This window comes from Ailuropoda melanoleuca, chromosome 2 (assembly GCF_002007445.2).
Source record: "Ailuropoda melanoleuca isolate Jingjing chromosome 2, ASM200744v2, whole genome shotgun sequence".
Lineage (NCBI taxonomy): Eukaryota > Metazoa > Chordata > Mammalia > Carnivora > Ursidae > Ailuropoda > Ailuropoda melanoleuca.
This window is the reverse complement of record NC_048219.1, coordinates 2,985,602-2,997,873: the sequence shown is the minus strand read 5'-3', so window position 1 is coordinate 2,997,873 and position 12,272 is coordinate 2,985,602. Positions and strand designations below refer to the sequence as shown.

At 59.7% G+C, this 12,272-nt stretch overlaps 1 protein-coding gene across 1 annotated transcript in view; it reads right to left on the bottom strand.

The window, feature by feature from the left end:
- Nucleotides 1-12,272, bottom strand: part of EPHA8 (EPH receptor A8) — a 40,171-nt gene that overhangs the window by 9,156 nt on the left and 18,743 nt on the right. The window contains exons 4-6 of the mRNA XM_034643534.1: nt 5,085-5,420; nt 513-637; nt 276-438 (exon numbers count right to left, since the gene is read on the bottom strand). Coding sequence (XP_034499425.1) covers nt 276-438; nt 513-637; nt 5,085-5,420 — 624 coding nt within the window. The remainder of the gene's footprint in view (nt 1-275; nt 439-512; nt 638-5,084; nt 5,421-12,272) is intronic.

The window sequence follows — 12,272 nt, the reverse complement described above, 5'->3', positions numbered from 1 at the left end:
CCTCACTGAGGGTCTCTGGGACAAGCACAGTGATCTTGATGGCAAAGGGCCCGTGATGCCGGCCAGACGCACTGGTTACTCAGTGACAGCCAGGGTCTGGTGGGCTGTCACTGGCTCCGTCACCCTGGACAAGTCACTTCCCTTCTCTGAGCCTCAGTGTTTCACCTGTAAAAACGCCACTCTGGCACAGGCAGCAAGCTCGGCCCGTTCCCTTCCTCCGGCCACCAGGCACCGGCTGGCCCAGCTCCCTTGCCCTCCCTGCTCCCCGTACTCACGGGGTTTCCCAGTCTCCACCTCCATGGCCTGGCTGAAGCGGCCGCAGCCGGCGGACGTGCGGGCTCGGACCTGGAACATGTAGCGGGTGCCAGGCTTGAGGCCCGAGACCGTGGCCCTGGTGGTGACAGCCTTGAGGGTGGAGTAGCTCTGCATCTCCTTGTCCTGCCCGGGACAGGGGTGGTCAGCCCCGGTCCTCCCACCTGGCCCCTCCCCCCTCCTCCCTTGCCCGCTGGTACCTTCTCGTAGTACTTGATCTCATACTCCAGGATGATGCCGTTGGGCTGTTCCGGCTCCTGCCACAGCAGGGAGACGCTGGTCTGCCCAGCCCGCTCCTGACGGATCACCACCACCTGGGACGGGGCTGGGGGATGGAGGCCAGCCTTAGTCAGATGGGAGGATGGGGGATAACGGAGACTGGCCTCTGTCCCAGGGATGCTGGCTTGGGCCGTGCTCACCTTGTCAACTGCCCTGCCCCCGCCCCCCATCTAAGGAGACCCAGCACCCTCCTATCCTCCTAGTAAATCACCGGCTGCCGCTCTGGTCCACCCCCACCCCCACCTAGTCGGCACAGCCTGCCTCTGGTCTAGGATACTGCGGCTGGCTTGACCCAGACGAGGCCCGACTCCCCCAGCTTTCACTGCCTCCTCCTCCTCTCTGGCCAGGCCCATACCCTGCAAGGGTGCTGGACCCCCACCAGCCCCATCAAGGAGACACTCTCACCACCCTGGGGCCCCACCACTGATGTCTCTATCTCCCGGGGCCTGGGGTGGGACAGGCTCTCAGGAGTGCCTGAGGAGGAGGAAGGAGAGGGGAAGAAGAGAAGGAAGCAGCGTCCTCGCTGCCTGGGTTTGGAGGGCAGGATGGCAGCAGCTCTGAAACTCAGGGGAAGGCCATGAGCTGGGTGCGTCTGAGCTCCAGGATTCCTGTGTCACACTAGGGTCACCCGGTTCACCCCTCACTCAGTGACTGGGTCACCCATTCCCTCCCTTCCTCCCTCCCGCATTCAGTGCACCCACCCCCGAGGTGAGTCAGCTGGAAAGTGCCAGCTACAGCCGGCCGCAGCCAGTGTGACTCTCTGCCCCACACCTCCCCTGTCCCGCTATCTGGGTGTCCTCTCTTCCCCCCCTGCTCCTGAAGCTCCCTGGAGGCAGGGGCTGCACATGGTAGGTGCCCAACAAATATTGCTGGATGCCTTCAACATAGAAAATTAAGAAGTCAGTCCAGAGTGAAGTTGGAGGGTGTGGGGCAGGGCCCCCCATCAGCCTGAGAGTCGGGCCTGGGTTTACAAGCCGGCCTTCTCCGGCTCGCCGGGACCAACACTGTCTGGGGTGGCACTTTCCCCAACCAGAAAGGGAAGCCCGCAGCACCGCCTGCCGGGAGGAGGTGAGGGTCAGCTAAGACCATTGTTCGAGAGGAACACACACCAGTGCCAGCAATACGTGCGTGCCCCAAAAAACAGAGAACGTCCAAGGCAAGAGGTGCTGTGTGAGGGGAGCAGACACAAAGGGGTACCAGACCACAGAGGTGGGAGGGAAACAGGGTGGGGGCACCAGAAAGGCTCCAAAGAGGAGATGGCTGTAGAGAAGAGGGAGGGAGAGGAGGAGAGAGGAGGGGGCCAGCTGTCCCTGAGGCCAGACCTCACCCATTGGCTCAGGGCTGTTTTCTGCCCCAGGCCCCCCCTCNCAGACCCCAGATTTCCTGAAGACCTTCCACATGCCTTGTGGTTGGCTAAGACCTGAGGATCCATAGTGGCCAAGGCAGCCCTCAAAGAGCTTATGATCTATAGAGAAAGAGAAAGCAAATAAGAAGGCGAACGGATGTGTAATCACGGGCAGGTTAAGCACCATGAGGGACAGGAAGAAGGACTGGCGTGTGATGAGCGGACCTTGTATGCACAGGGCCGGGGTGGACCGGAGGGGACAGGGCCATTTTAGCTGGGGTCATCGTGGGCCTCCCCAAGGCAGGGATGACAGTGGAACCGAGGACTGAAAGAACCAGCCACCAGACATCACAGAGAGGAACCTATCGCTCCGAAGGAGAAGGCCACGGCAGGGAAGGGCTTGGTGTGCTCGCGAGATGGGCCCATGGACGGGAGGCTGGTGTGGTTGCAAGGGAGGGAGCCAGGCGAGAGCAGGTGGGTGAGGCTGGAGGGGGGGATGGGTGGCATGGGTGCCCCCTGGCCTGGCCCTGGGGGGGTGTCTGAGCTCATACTGAAGCTGGTAAAGGGCTCGCATAGGACCAGACCTCACTTACGCTTTTAAAGCTCATTCAGGACGTGGTTTGAGAAGGCATCCCGGGGGGAGGGGGAGCGGGCTCCCGGGCTTGTCCAGACAACACAGGACGGGGATGGGGATGTGCTGTGGACTGAACTGTGTCCCCCTCCCCAAATTCCCATATTGAAGCCCTAACCCCCCACTTGATAGTTCTGTAGTCAGGGCCTTGGGAGAAGATTAGGTGGAGAGGGGGTCTTGCAGGCGAGACCCTCAGGACGGGATTAGTGCCTTTGTTAGAAGAGACACCAGAGACTTCTCTCCTTCTCTGCCTTGGGAGGACACAGCGAGAAGGCAGCTCTCCACAAGCCAGGCAGAGGGTTCTCACTAGAAACCGAATTGGCCAGCACCTTGATCTTGGACCGCCAGCCTCAGGAACTGTGATCAGTACATTTCTGGGGTTTAAGTCCCCAACCTATGGTATTTTGTTACGGCAGCCTGAGCTCAGAGAGACGGACCGGAAGGAGTTCTGAGGCCGAGGCAGTCACCTGGAGGGAGGCCCGGTGGGCCTGGCAGGTGGGTGGACGTGGTACCGAGACAGGGAGGGAGAGTCTGGATGACAACAGGCTCTGGGCCTTGAGCGGCCCTGCGAACAGTGGTCCCATGTCGTGAGGGGAGAGACTGTGGGAGGTGCAGGTCTGGGGGTGCGTGTGGCTAAAACACATCTGAGAGGGAGTGGGAGCGGGCACACGGGCCTCACGGGAGAGGTCTGTGCTGGTGACAAATGTCAGCATGACGGCGGGGTTCCTAGCCATGGGCCCTGATAACATCCCTCAGAAAAGGTGGCCCTGGGTGAACATGGAAGAGAGGAGGGTTCAAGACAAGTGTGGGGTCCCCCAGCCTCCCGAGGTTGTTTCGGGAAGAGGGGCTGGCAGAGATGGAGATGGGCAGGGCAGACAGTGGACAGAAAATGGGGTGGGGGGTGTGCAGGGTATGGGGGCAAGAGAAGTGTTCCACGAGGGAGANCGGGCACACGGGCCTCACGGGAGAGGTCTGTGCTGGTGACAAATGTCAGCATGACGGCGGGGTTCCTAGCCATGGGCCCTGATAACATCCCTCAGAAAAGGTGGCCCTGGGTGAACATGGAAGAGAGGAGGGTTCAAGACAAGTGTGGGGTCCCCCAGCCTCCCGAGGTTGTTTCGGGAAGAGGGGCTGGCAGAGATGGAGATGGGCAGGGCAGACAGTGGACAGAAAATGGGGTGGGGGGTGTGCAGGGTATGGGGGCAAGAGAAGTGTTCCACGAGGGAGAAAAGGACAGGGAGAGAAGTTTCCACTGCGTGTGGCCAGGTGGGGACACTGAACTGCAGGGGACAGCTGGGGAAAGAGGCCTGACCGGAGCTGCCTGAAGAGGCTCACAGAGAGAGGACGCAGACATGGCTGCACAGACAGCTCTTTCAGGAAGGTTCCCTGGGAAGAGAACCCGTCTGGTGGCTGGAAGGGAGTGTGCCTTCAAGAGAGGGTTTTTCTCTTAATGATGGATTGTACNCTTAATGATGGAGTGTATTGATGGCGTCCGAGATGCTGGTGGGTTCTGGGGTTCCACCCTGCCCCTGGCCAGCCAGCTGCCCCCCACCCCATCTCCCCGGAGACCAGCAGGCAAGGGCAGGGCCACAAGCGCAGACACACAGGCCTATTCCCCACCGTGTCACCAGCCCCGAGGACAGAGCAGGGCACTCTGTGGGAGGCCCACAAATGCTGGTCGGATGAGAGTCTCTCAAGTGGATGAAGCCCTAGCATCAGAGAGGGGGTGCCCTGGGCTCACAGTTGGGAGTCCCGTCTCACTTGGGGGTGAGACAGACCTGGGTTCGGATCCCAACTCTGCCACTTCCTACGTGGTGACACAGAGCCTCGGTCTCCTCCTCGGTGACATGCTGACAACGGTTTCTGTTGGGCCAGAGACTGGGTGGGGGCCACAGCAGGCCTAGGCGTGTGCTGGGGTGGCTGTGGATGGCGAAGCTGCCGTGGTGGGCTCCTGGGTCGGGCCGTCACGTGACAGGCAGGACCCACCAGAATTTGGGAAGGGAGGGGCTCCGGGGCGGAACTCAGCCCAAGAACTGGCTAGGAACCCAGAGATCAATGGCTGCTGTCCAAACCAGTGCAACTAAACCATCCCAGGGGCACAGTGGCAGGTGTTCTGGAAAATGATAATCAGAGTGATTTTATGTTTTAATGACATTTATTGAGTATGTACCTTAGGCCGGGTGCTGGGCTAAGCATTTTCATTTCTCTCACCTAAGCCTCATAATAGTACCTGAGGCAGGTACCATTATTCCCATTGCATCAGGGAAAAAACACAGGCAGAGAGAAAGTTCGGGAACCTATGAATGCCGTGCCGACCTTGTTGGCTTCTTCCCATCTACAGGACATATTGTCCTTTTCTAAGGGCCTGGAGGGCCTGGAGCTCCGAGTGCTGGGGAAGAAGGCAGGGCGAGGAGAGACAGGCCCTTGCCCGGAAGGCTACAGCGAGCCCGTGACAGCACTCAGATCCCACGAGGACCAGGGGCCTGGGAAGCTGGGGGACGGAGCCTCTCCGCCTACCTGCCTGGTTTGTGGTGATGTTGACGACAGCGGCCCGGCGGGGCTCGGGGCTCAGGTCGGACACACCGTTGACAGCCTCAATCCAGAAGGAGTAGTTCATGTGGGCCAGCAGGTTGGCCACCATCAGACTGGCCCGCACCAGGCTTGTCTGCTGGGGCACGAAGCGGGGGCCACTCCCGCAGGTCTCGCAGTGGCCCAACGCCCAAGGGCAGCGGCGGCACACCGCGTTGTAGGTAATGTCGTTGCGGCCGCCTGGATCCAGGGGAGGGGCCCATTCCAGGGTCACGGATGTCCCGTTCACGCTGGAGATCAGATTCACCGGTGCTGAGGGTGGCCCTGGGGAGCAGAGAGCAACTGGTGGCAGCAGAGGGCATTTATCTGGGCTGGTCCAGCCCCAACCCCCCATTAGACCAGGGGAGGGCTGGGACTCCCCCACTGGTATTTGGCAGTCCCCAAGGATAAGGTCACGGCCTCCTCCAGCCTCTGAGACCCCCCTAACTGCAGACACAGTGTCAGACTGGACCCAGTGTCAGGTCTGTGTCCAGAAAGCTCTGCCCCTCCCCAGCCCACTGCTGGACCACAGGGATCCCGGGTTTGTGTTTCCCGAAGTTTCCATCCAGAGCAGGATGAAAGACTGACAGCCCTGGGGGTGCCCACGGCAGCCGCCCTGGGTGTGAGATGCCCCTGCCATTTGTGTTCCGCATCCCACTCCTTAACCCCAGTGCTGGCGTTACGGCGCAGATCACTGAGTGCTGCTGCGGGGGGCAGGGGTGGTGGCGGGCAGTGCAGCGGGGTCTTGCGGCAATGGGCGCCTACCCCCACCCCCACGGGAGCCCCAGTCTGGGCAGTGCAGAGACTGGAGAGCGGGGGCTGGGGGAAGGGCTGGGGCAGGCTCGTGGCCTAGTCTTTTGCAGTCTTAAGATTTCTAGAACCTGAGGCCACTGAATTGTGGATCTGGAGGAAAACTGGGGTCTGGCTCGCTAGTACAAGTGTCCACGACCTAAAGCTGGGCTCGCCTTGCCTGCAAAGGCCCACAGTAGTCACCATGTCACTCAGCCATCCTTTCTGCCCTGGCAGGTCCCATGTGGGGAAAATGCACGGGTCTGGGCAGAAGGAGGGAGGGAGGGAAGGAGACTCTGTGTGTGTGTGTGTGTGTGTGTGTGTGTGTGTGTACGCACTCTCCCACCTGCCACATACAAGGACCCTGGGGGCTTGGTGTGATGGAGGAGGGGAGAGAGGGAGATTGGGGACTGAGGCTGGGAGAGATTAGGGGACAGAACCAGTCAGAACTGTGTGACGTGCCCCTCACCCCACAAGAGACCAGGGTTGGCAAACGGGGTGGGCTGAGCTGGCTGCCGCCCTCCCAGCTGGGATGGGAGCGTGAGAGGCCCCTTCAGGCCAGGGGAGGAGGCCATGAAGGGGCCCTGTCGGCAGAATGCCGAGACAGTCACGCAGCCCTGCAGGCATGGGCCAGAGTCCCTTGCAGTTCCCCCAGGTACACAGGGCGTGAGCACACACAACCACACTCTCTCCAGGCACACGCGCCTCCCTGGCAGGGCTAGGCGTGCACACGCTGAACCCACAAGGCACACTCGTTCAAGCTCTGCAGGGGCTCGGGAGTCCCGTCCAGGGACCCAGATGTGCACACAGAGCCCTAACAATCCTTTACACACACGGGCACAAGGCCCTGACGCTCACACTTGAGCATACGAACACTATACGGGCGTCTTCCACGGGCACAGCTGCCGACACAGACACACACAGTGTCACCATCACTGCAGGCATCCAGGGCGCACACAGAATCAGACACACATGCCATCCTCTGAGCTGGCAGCCACGTGTATTCCCAATACACACTCACGCACACGTCGCACACACACTAAGGCAGCTCTGAACGGTTCATCAGGGATGACAGGGATCCGGCGGGGGCGGCTCCTCTGACATTCCTTTGCTTCACGGGAACCCCCTGGCTTGCCCACCCCAGCTCCCAGGACATCACTGTCACTGCTGGGTGAGAAGATGACCAAAGCCACCTCTTATCTGCCCTTCGAAGCAGAGAAGACAGAGGAAAGGAAGGAAAGATTTCCCTGAAGAGGTGGCAGGTGACATATGACAGGAAGTGAGGACCCCAGAGAGATCAAGGTAGGGACCCCCACTGAGCAGTCAGAGTTAGAGTCGCCTCCCCAACCCCAGACTGGCCCCTGGTCCAAGAGAGCCACGTGTCCCTGCCTCAGCCCCAGAGCACTGGCTCCCTGGCGTCCCGGGAGCATGGGGTCCTGGCCCCCCGGTCCAGGATTCTGGGGCTCAGGCTAGTACTCACGGGTGCAGGCTGCAGAGGGTGGGTCCAGGGCCGCGCGGTAGTAGCTGAGGTCACAGCGACAGGCCTGGGCAGCAGGGGCCGCAGAGTGACTGTGGGGAGGGCAGCGGGCGCAGAGCTGGTCCCCAGCGGCCGACTTGTAGAAGCCCAGCTCACAGGCTGCGGAGGACAAGGTGGCTTCAGAGGAGCCAGCCGGGCCACCCTGGCCAGCCCAGGACAGCTCTCGATCTAACCCAGGGCTTCCAGTGGGATCTCCCAAGGGACACCGGTGCAGACCTTCAGCCTCACCTGGTCCTACCTTCATAGGCAGAGGGAGGGACTGAAGCACAGAGAGGGTCTGTGACTTACAGTGGGTTGCACAGCGAGTCGGGGGCAGAGCTGAGGCCGGGACCCCAATACCTGAGTCCCAGCCCTGAAGTTGGCCCAAGAAAGAGCCTCTTCAAACCAGAGTCACAGTTCCTCCAGTGGCACTTCTTGCCCAGGCCTGTCTCCAGCCCGAATCTGTCCATCACAGGACGCCCACCCTGAGTGAGACACTGCCTTGAATGTGGGGGTCAAGAGGCTATGCCAAGGGTTGCGACTTGGGGAGGAACGAAAGCTGGAAGGGAATGGAGTGGGTGGCAATGTGACCAGGTAATAAGACCCCAATAAAAATACAGATTCCAGGTACCCCACAGCCGCCTGGGTGGAAGAGCCAGCATGGGGCCTGGGACTCTGTTTTCCAAGCTCCCCAGGCAATGACCCCCCGGGAATCGCAGGCTCCCGCCCCTCCCAGAGGCACTGTCACCGTGACTGGGATGAACCTATCCTGTAGGTGACCCTCTCCTCAGCCTCTCCACACCTGTATCATCTCTCACCTGGATGCCCCTGCCTCCAGCCCTCCCCACCTGGCCCCAGCTGCCCGCCTGACTGCCATTTATGCAAGCAGTATTTACGAGCGCCTACTCTGCGCCAGGCACGGATCCGGGCGCCAGAGACATGGCCGTGAACGAGATCGACGGGGTCTCTGCCCTCACAGAGCCAGCCCCTTGGAGGGGGAGGCACACGGTAATGGAGGCTGAGATCATTTCCAGGAAGGAAAAAAGCGGGTGATGTGGCAAAGGGTAAATGGTGGGAGGAGCTACCTTCCCAGAGAAGAAAATGATATTTGAGTCTTGTCTATAGAATAAGAACAAGTCAGCCTTGCAGGGAGAGGAGACATTCAAGGTTGAGGAATTCCCTAAAATGACGCCTGGCTCCATCACTGCCCGTTCAAACCCTCATGGGCTCCCCATGGCCTGAATGGCCACGCCTGGCATTCGTAGCCCTCCCGCAGCCTCCTCCAGTGTCACCGCTTCTCCACTGGCTGAACTAAAGGACTGGCCAGTCCCCACATCCGGCAGCTTGTTTCCTGCCTCAGGGCCTTTGCATGTGCTGTGCCTTCTTCCTGAGATGGCTTCTGTTCCCTTGGTCAACCTGTCGAACTCAATTTTAAGATTCATTTTTAACTGTCCCTTCGAATGAAGCCTTTCTCCACACCTAAACACACACACACACACGCAGGTACACAGAAGCCACCACTCCCTGCCCCACTTGTGCGGCCCCGCTCAGAACCACCGCCTCTCACACTACGGCCGTCCTGTTTTATCTGTACGTCTGACTCACCTCCCAAACCAGAAGCTGTCTGTGGACAGCGTCTTGTGACTAGGGCAGGGCGGCCTTGTTCATCTCAACCTTCCTCGTGTCTGGCTCAGAGCAGAAGTTGTTAGCGCCCGTAGGAGTTTTCGAAGCGAGCGAATCCTGCCATTATCTGCTCTGGGCCAAGCGCGAGCCCGGGAGCTCCGGAGGACCCGAGGCCGCCGACCAGGCAGCTCCCGGCCGCACCATGGACCTGGCCTCCTTTGCAACAGGGACCATGGCAGGTTCACTGGGATGTCTAACCACTAAGTCCGGTTCTGGAAAACTCGGTGCTTGAGAGAACCTTCCCTTGAAAAGACGTCATGTAATTTTTTTTAAAAAAAAATTGTATCTCGTTATTATAATAGCTAAAGTCAAATTAATTTGTAAAATTCTCCCAGCCTGAGAGAAAACCTGAAACCAGGAGGAATGATGCTGCCCTCGCATTTGCTTCACAGATGCGGAGGCCGCGGAGCCAGACGGGGCCTACAGGCTGGAGAGCTGAGGAAAACGTGCCTCTGCTTTGAGACTTCCTCCCTCCCCCCTGCAGAGACCCCAAGAGGTCTCGGGCCTGGGAGCTTGGGGCTGTGGGGCTCCTAGGTGATGCACTGTGATCTCACCTCCTCCTCCCAGAAGTCCTCCAGGAGACACAGCCCTGGGGCAAGCCGAAGAGCCTTCCTCTGGGCCCAGGAATCGGGCAGAGGAAGACGGCTTTGCGCGTCATCAGCAAATATTTGTGCAACCCCTTATTGAGCTGGATGACCGTAATCCCCACCGTCGTGATCAGATCCGTGCCGATCAGCATTTCAGGGGCCGTTGGCTCATTCTGCCCTGCATTTATTTGTTCCTTCCCCCAGATTTACTGAGCCGCTACTGTGGAGCCGAGATAAGCAAGAGTGGGTTCGGCTGTCGAGGAGCTGTCTGAGCCGTGACAGGCACAGAAAATGCGTGCCGACACATCGGTGTGGTTCATGGCATGAAGGAAGCCCGGCGAGGTGGCCCACAGTACTTGAGTCCTGACCGGCCACTTAACTTGTCAGTTAAGAGCAGAGACTCGGGAGCAGGCTGCCTGGGTTCCTCTTCTGGTCTAACCCCTTCACCTGGGCTAAGGGAAGCTGGGCAGGTTGCTGGGCCTCAGTTTCTTCATCTGTAAAATGGGGATAATAATAGGTCCTACCTGCTAGGGCTGTTTGTGAGGGGGACCTGAGTGAGGACATGTGAATTCACGCCAGGACCATGCCTGGCACTTATCACCATGCTATGTGGCTGGCAATAACACATCTGTTTGGCAGGGAGGACACAGGCTGAGGACCTTGCCCGAGGCTCCCCGCTGAGCCAGAAGGCAAACCGAGGTGGGGGAGCCTCTGGGACCCAGGCCCTTCCCCCACCAGCCTCTCAACAGGCGTCCAGGACTTAGAGATGGCCCGGCCATTCTGCCGCTCGCCGGTGGGTGCTTCTCACACACTCCGCTTATACCCATATGGCTAGAACGTGTCAAAGCCAGATTAATCCGCGCAATGAAAATAAAATAATCTTTAATAAGAATACTAATCACCAGGCCTCGGGGAGCCCGGAGACCTGGAGGCAGAGCCGGGAATTAATGGCTGAGACAGATGGAGCAGCTCTGGGCTGAGGCCTGGCCCTGCCCGCCGACCCAGGGCGCTTCCGGAGCCCGTGTGCCCGGCGTGTGGGCTGAGCGCCAGGCAGGGCCGCTGCCCCTGCCGAGGGCACCTTGCCCAGGCAGCCCGCCCGGCCAGCAGCTGCCTGCAGCCCTGCCACCTCTCCCCTCTCCCCCGCCAAGAGCCTGAGATTTGACAAATAAGGTGTCCGCCGGTGGGTGACCAAAGGAAATTAATTCTAAATCAGATTTTAAACACAGTCAGGAAGGCGAAAGAGCTCGTGGCTCACGCTCCCCCTCCAAAGCGAGACTCTCTGATATTTATAGAAAAATGATTAGGGCCTCCAAGCGTGGTTTGTATTCTGCGTCCAGGTGACGGGAAGGACGGCAACCAGGACTTTCGGACTGGGGGCTGCTCCTCCGTGGGGTGACGTTCTGAGAGGTCTTTCCCCTGCCTGGCGGTGGGGGGGGGGCTGCAGCCAGCCGTGGGGACAGGTGCCTGGGCCTGGCGCTGTGCTGTGCGGGGGGCGCTCTGGTTGGAGATCTGGGATCCAATCGACCCCTCCTAGCAGTGAGCCCTTTGGCCGGTCACTTCAGCTCTCCGGGCCCCCGCTTCCCCACTGGTAAATTGGACCGGCTCCCCATGGCTCTGACGTTCTTCTGTGGGTCTCAGTAAGGCCTCGCAGAGCCCCGTGACTGGCTTGGTCCTTTCTCCTGGACTCCACTGTCTTCTCGGTGAGATCAAGTGTTCCCTGGCCACGTATGTGGAAAGCTGTGAGGGGGAAAGCAGGGGGCAGGGGGCCTGCAGGCTGGGAGGCTGGCCGTTGCCCTGGGCTGGGCCCTGTCGCAGGCCTCAGGCTCTGGATCCCCTCCTCCTACTAGAAGGAAGGCAGTGGGATCAGGCTGGGCAAGCCGGGACCCCAGGGCCCAGCCCTTCCTCCTCAACTTTTTGCTCAGAGACAACTGTCCGATGGAGAAGGCCAGGCGGGACCCACGGTCCTCAGGGTGTCCCACTCAGGTTGGTTGGTGGCAGAGGGGAGATACAGCTTTGAGAGGAAGAAGACAACCCACATCACCCAGAAAGGCACCCCCAGTCTGTTCCCGGTTCCTGTTTGGCCCCCGACCTCCCCACTCTCAGGCTACCCACCCAAGGAGGGCTGGGGACAGGGGCCCCTGGCAGGGCCACCAGCCGGGGCCTCCCACCTGTGGAAGGGCTCCGTGTCAGACCCGGGCTACTTCTCCCAAGGAGGTTACACAGACAATCCCAGAAAGCCACTCACAGGGGTGAGAAAAGTCTCTCCTCGTGCGACTTGCCACTGGCATTCCATCCCCAGACCTCTCTGCCTGCAGTGCATCAGGAATTAATATTTTTTATAAAACCTGTAATTATCTTGCAACTGGCATAATTATGTTGTATTGTGATTTAAGTGTAAAACTCAAAATATGCTATAATTTCCTAACCCCACTTTGGCATTTCTTTGTTATTTTTTATTAATGCACCAGCAGTGCCAGGCAATGGGGATGGCCTCGGCTTCTCCCGGCCCTGGGAAGGTGCCGGTGCTCGGGACTAGGGAGCTGCTGCTGCTTTTTTTTTTTT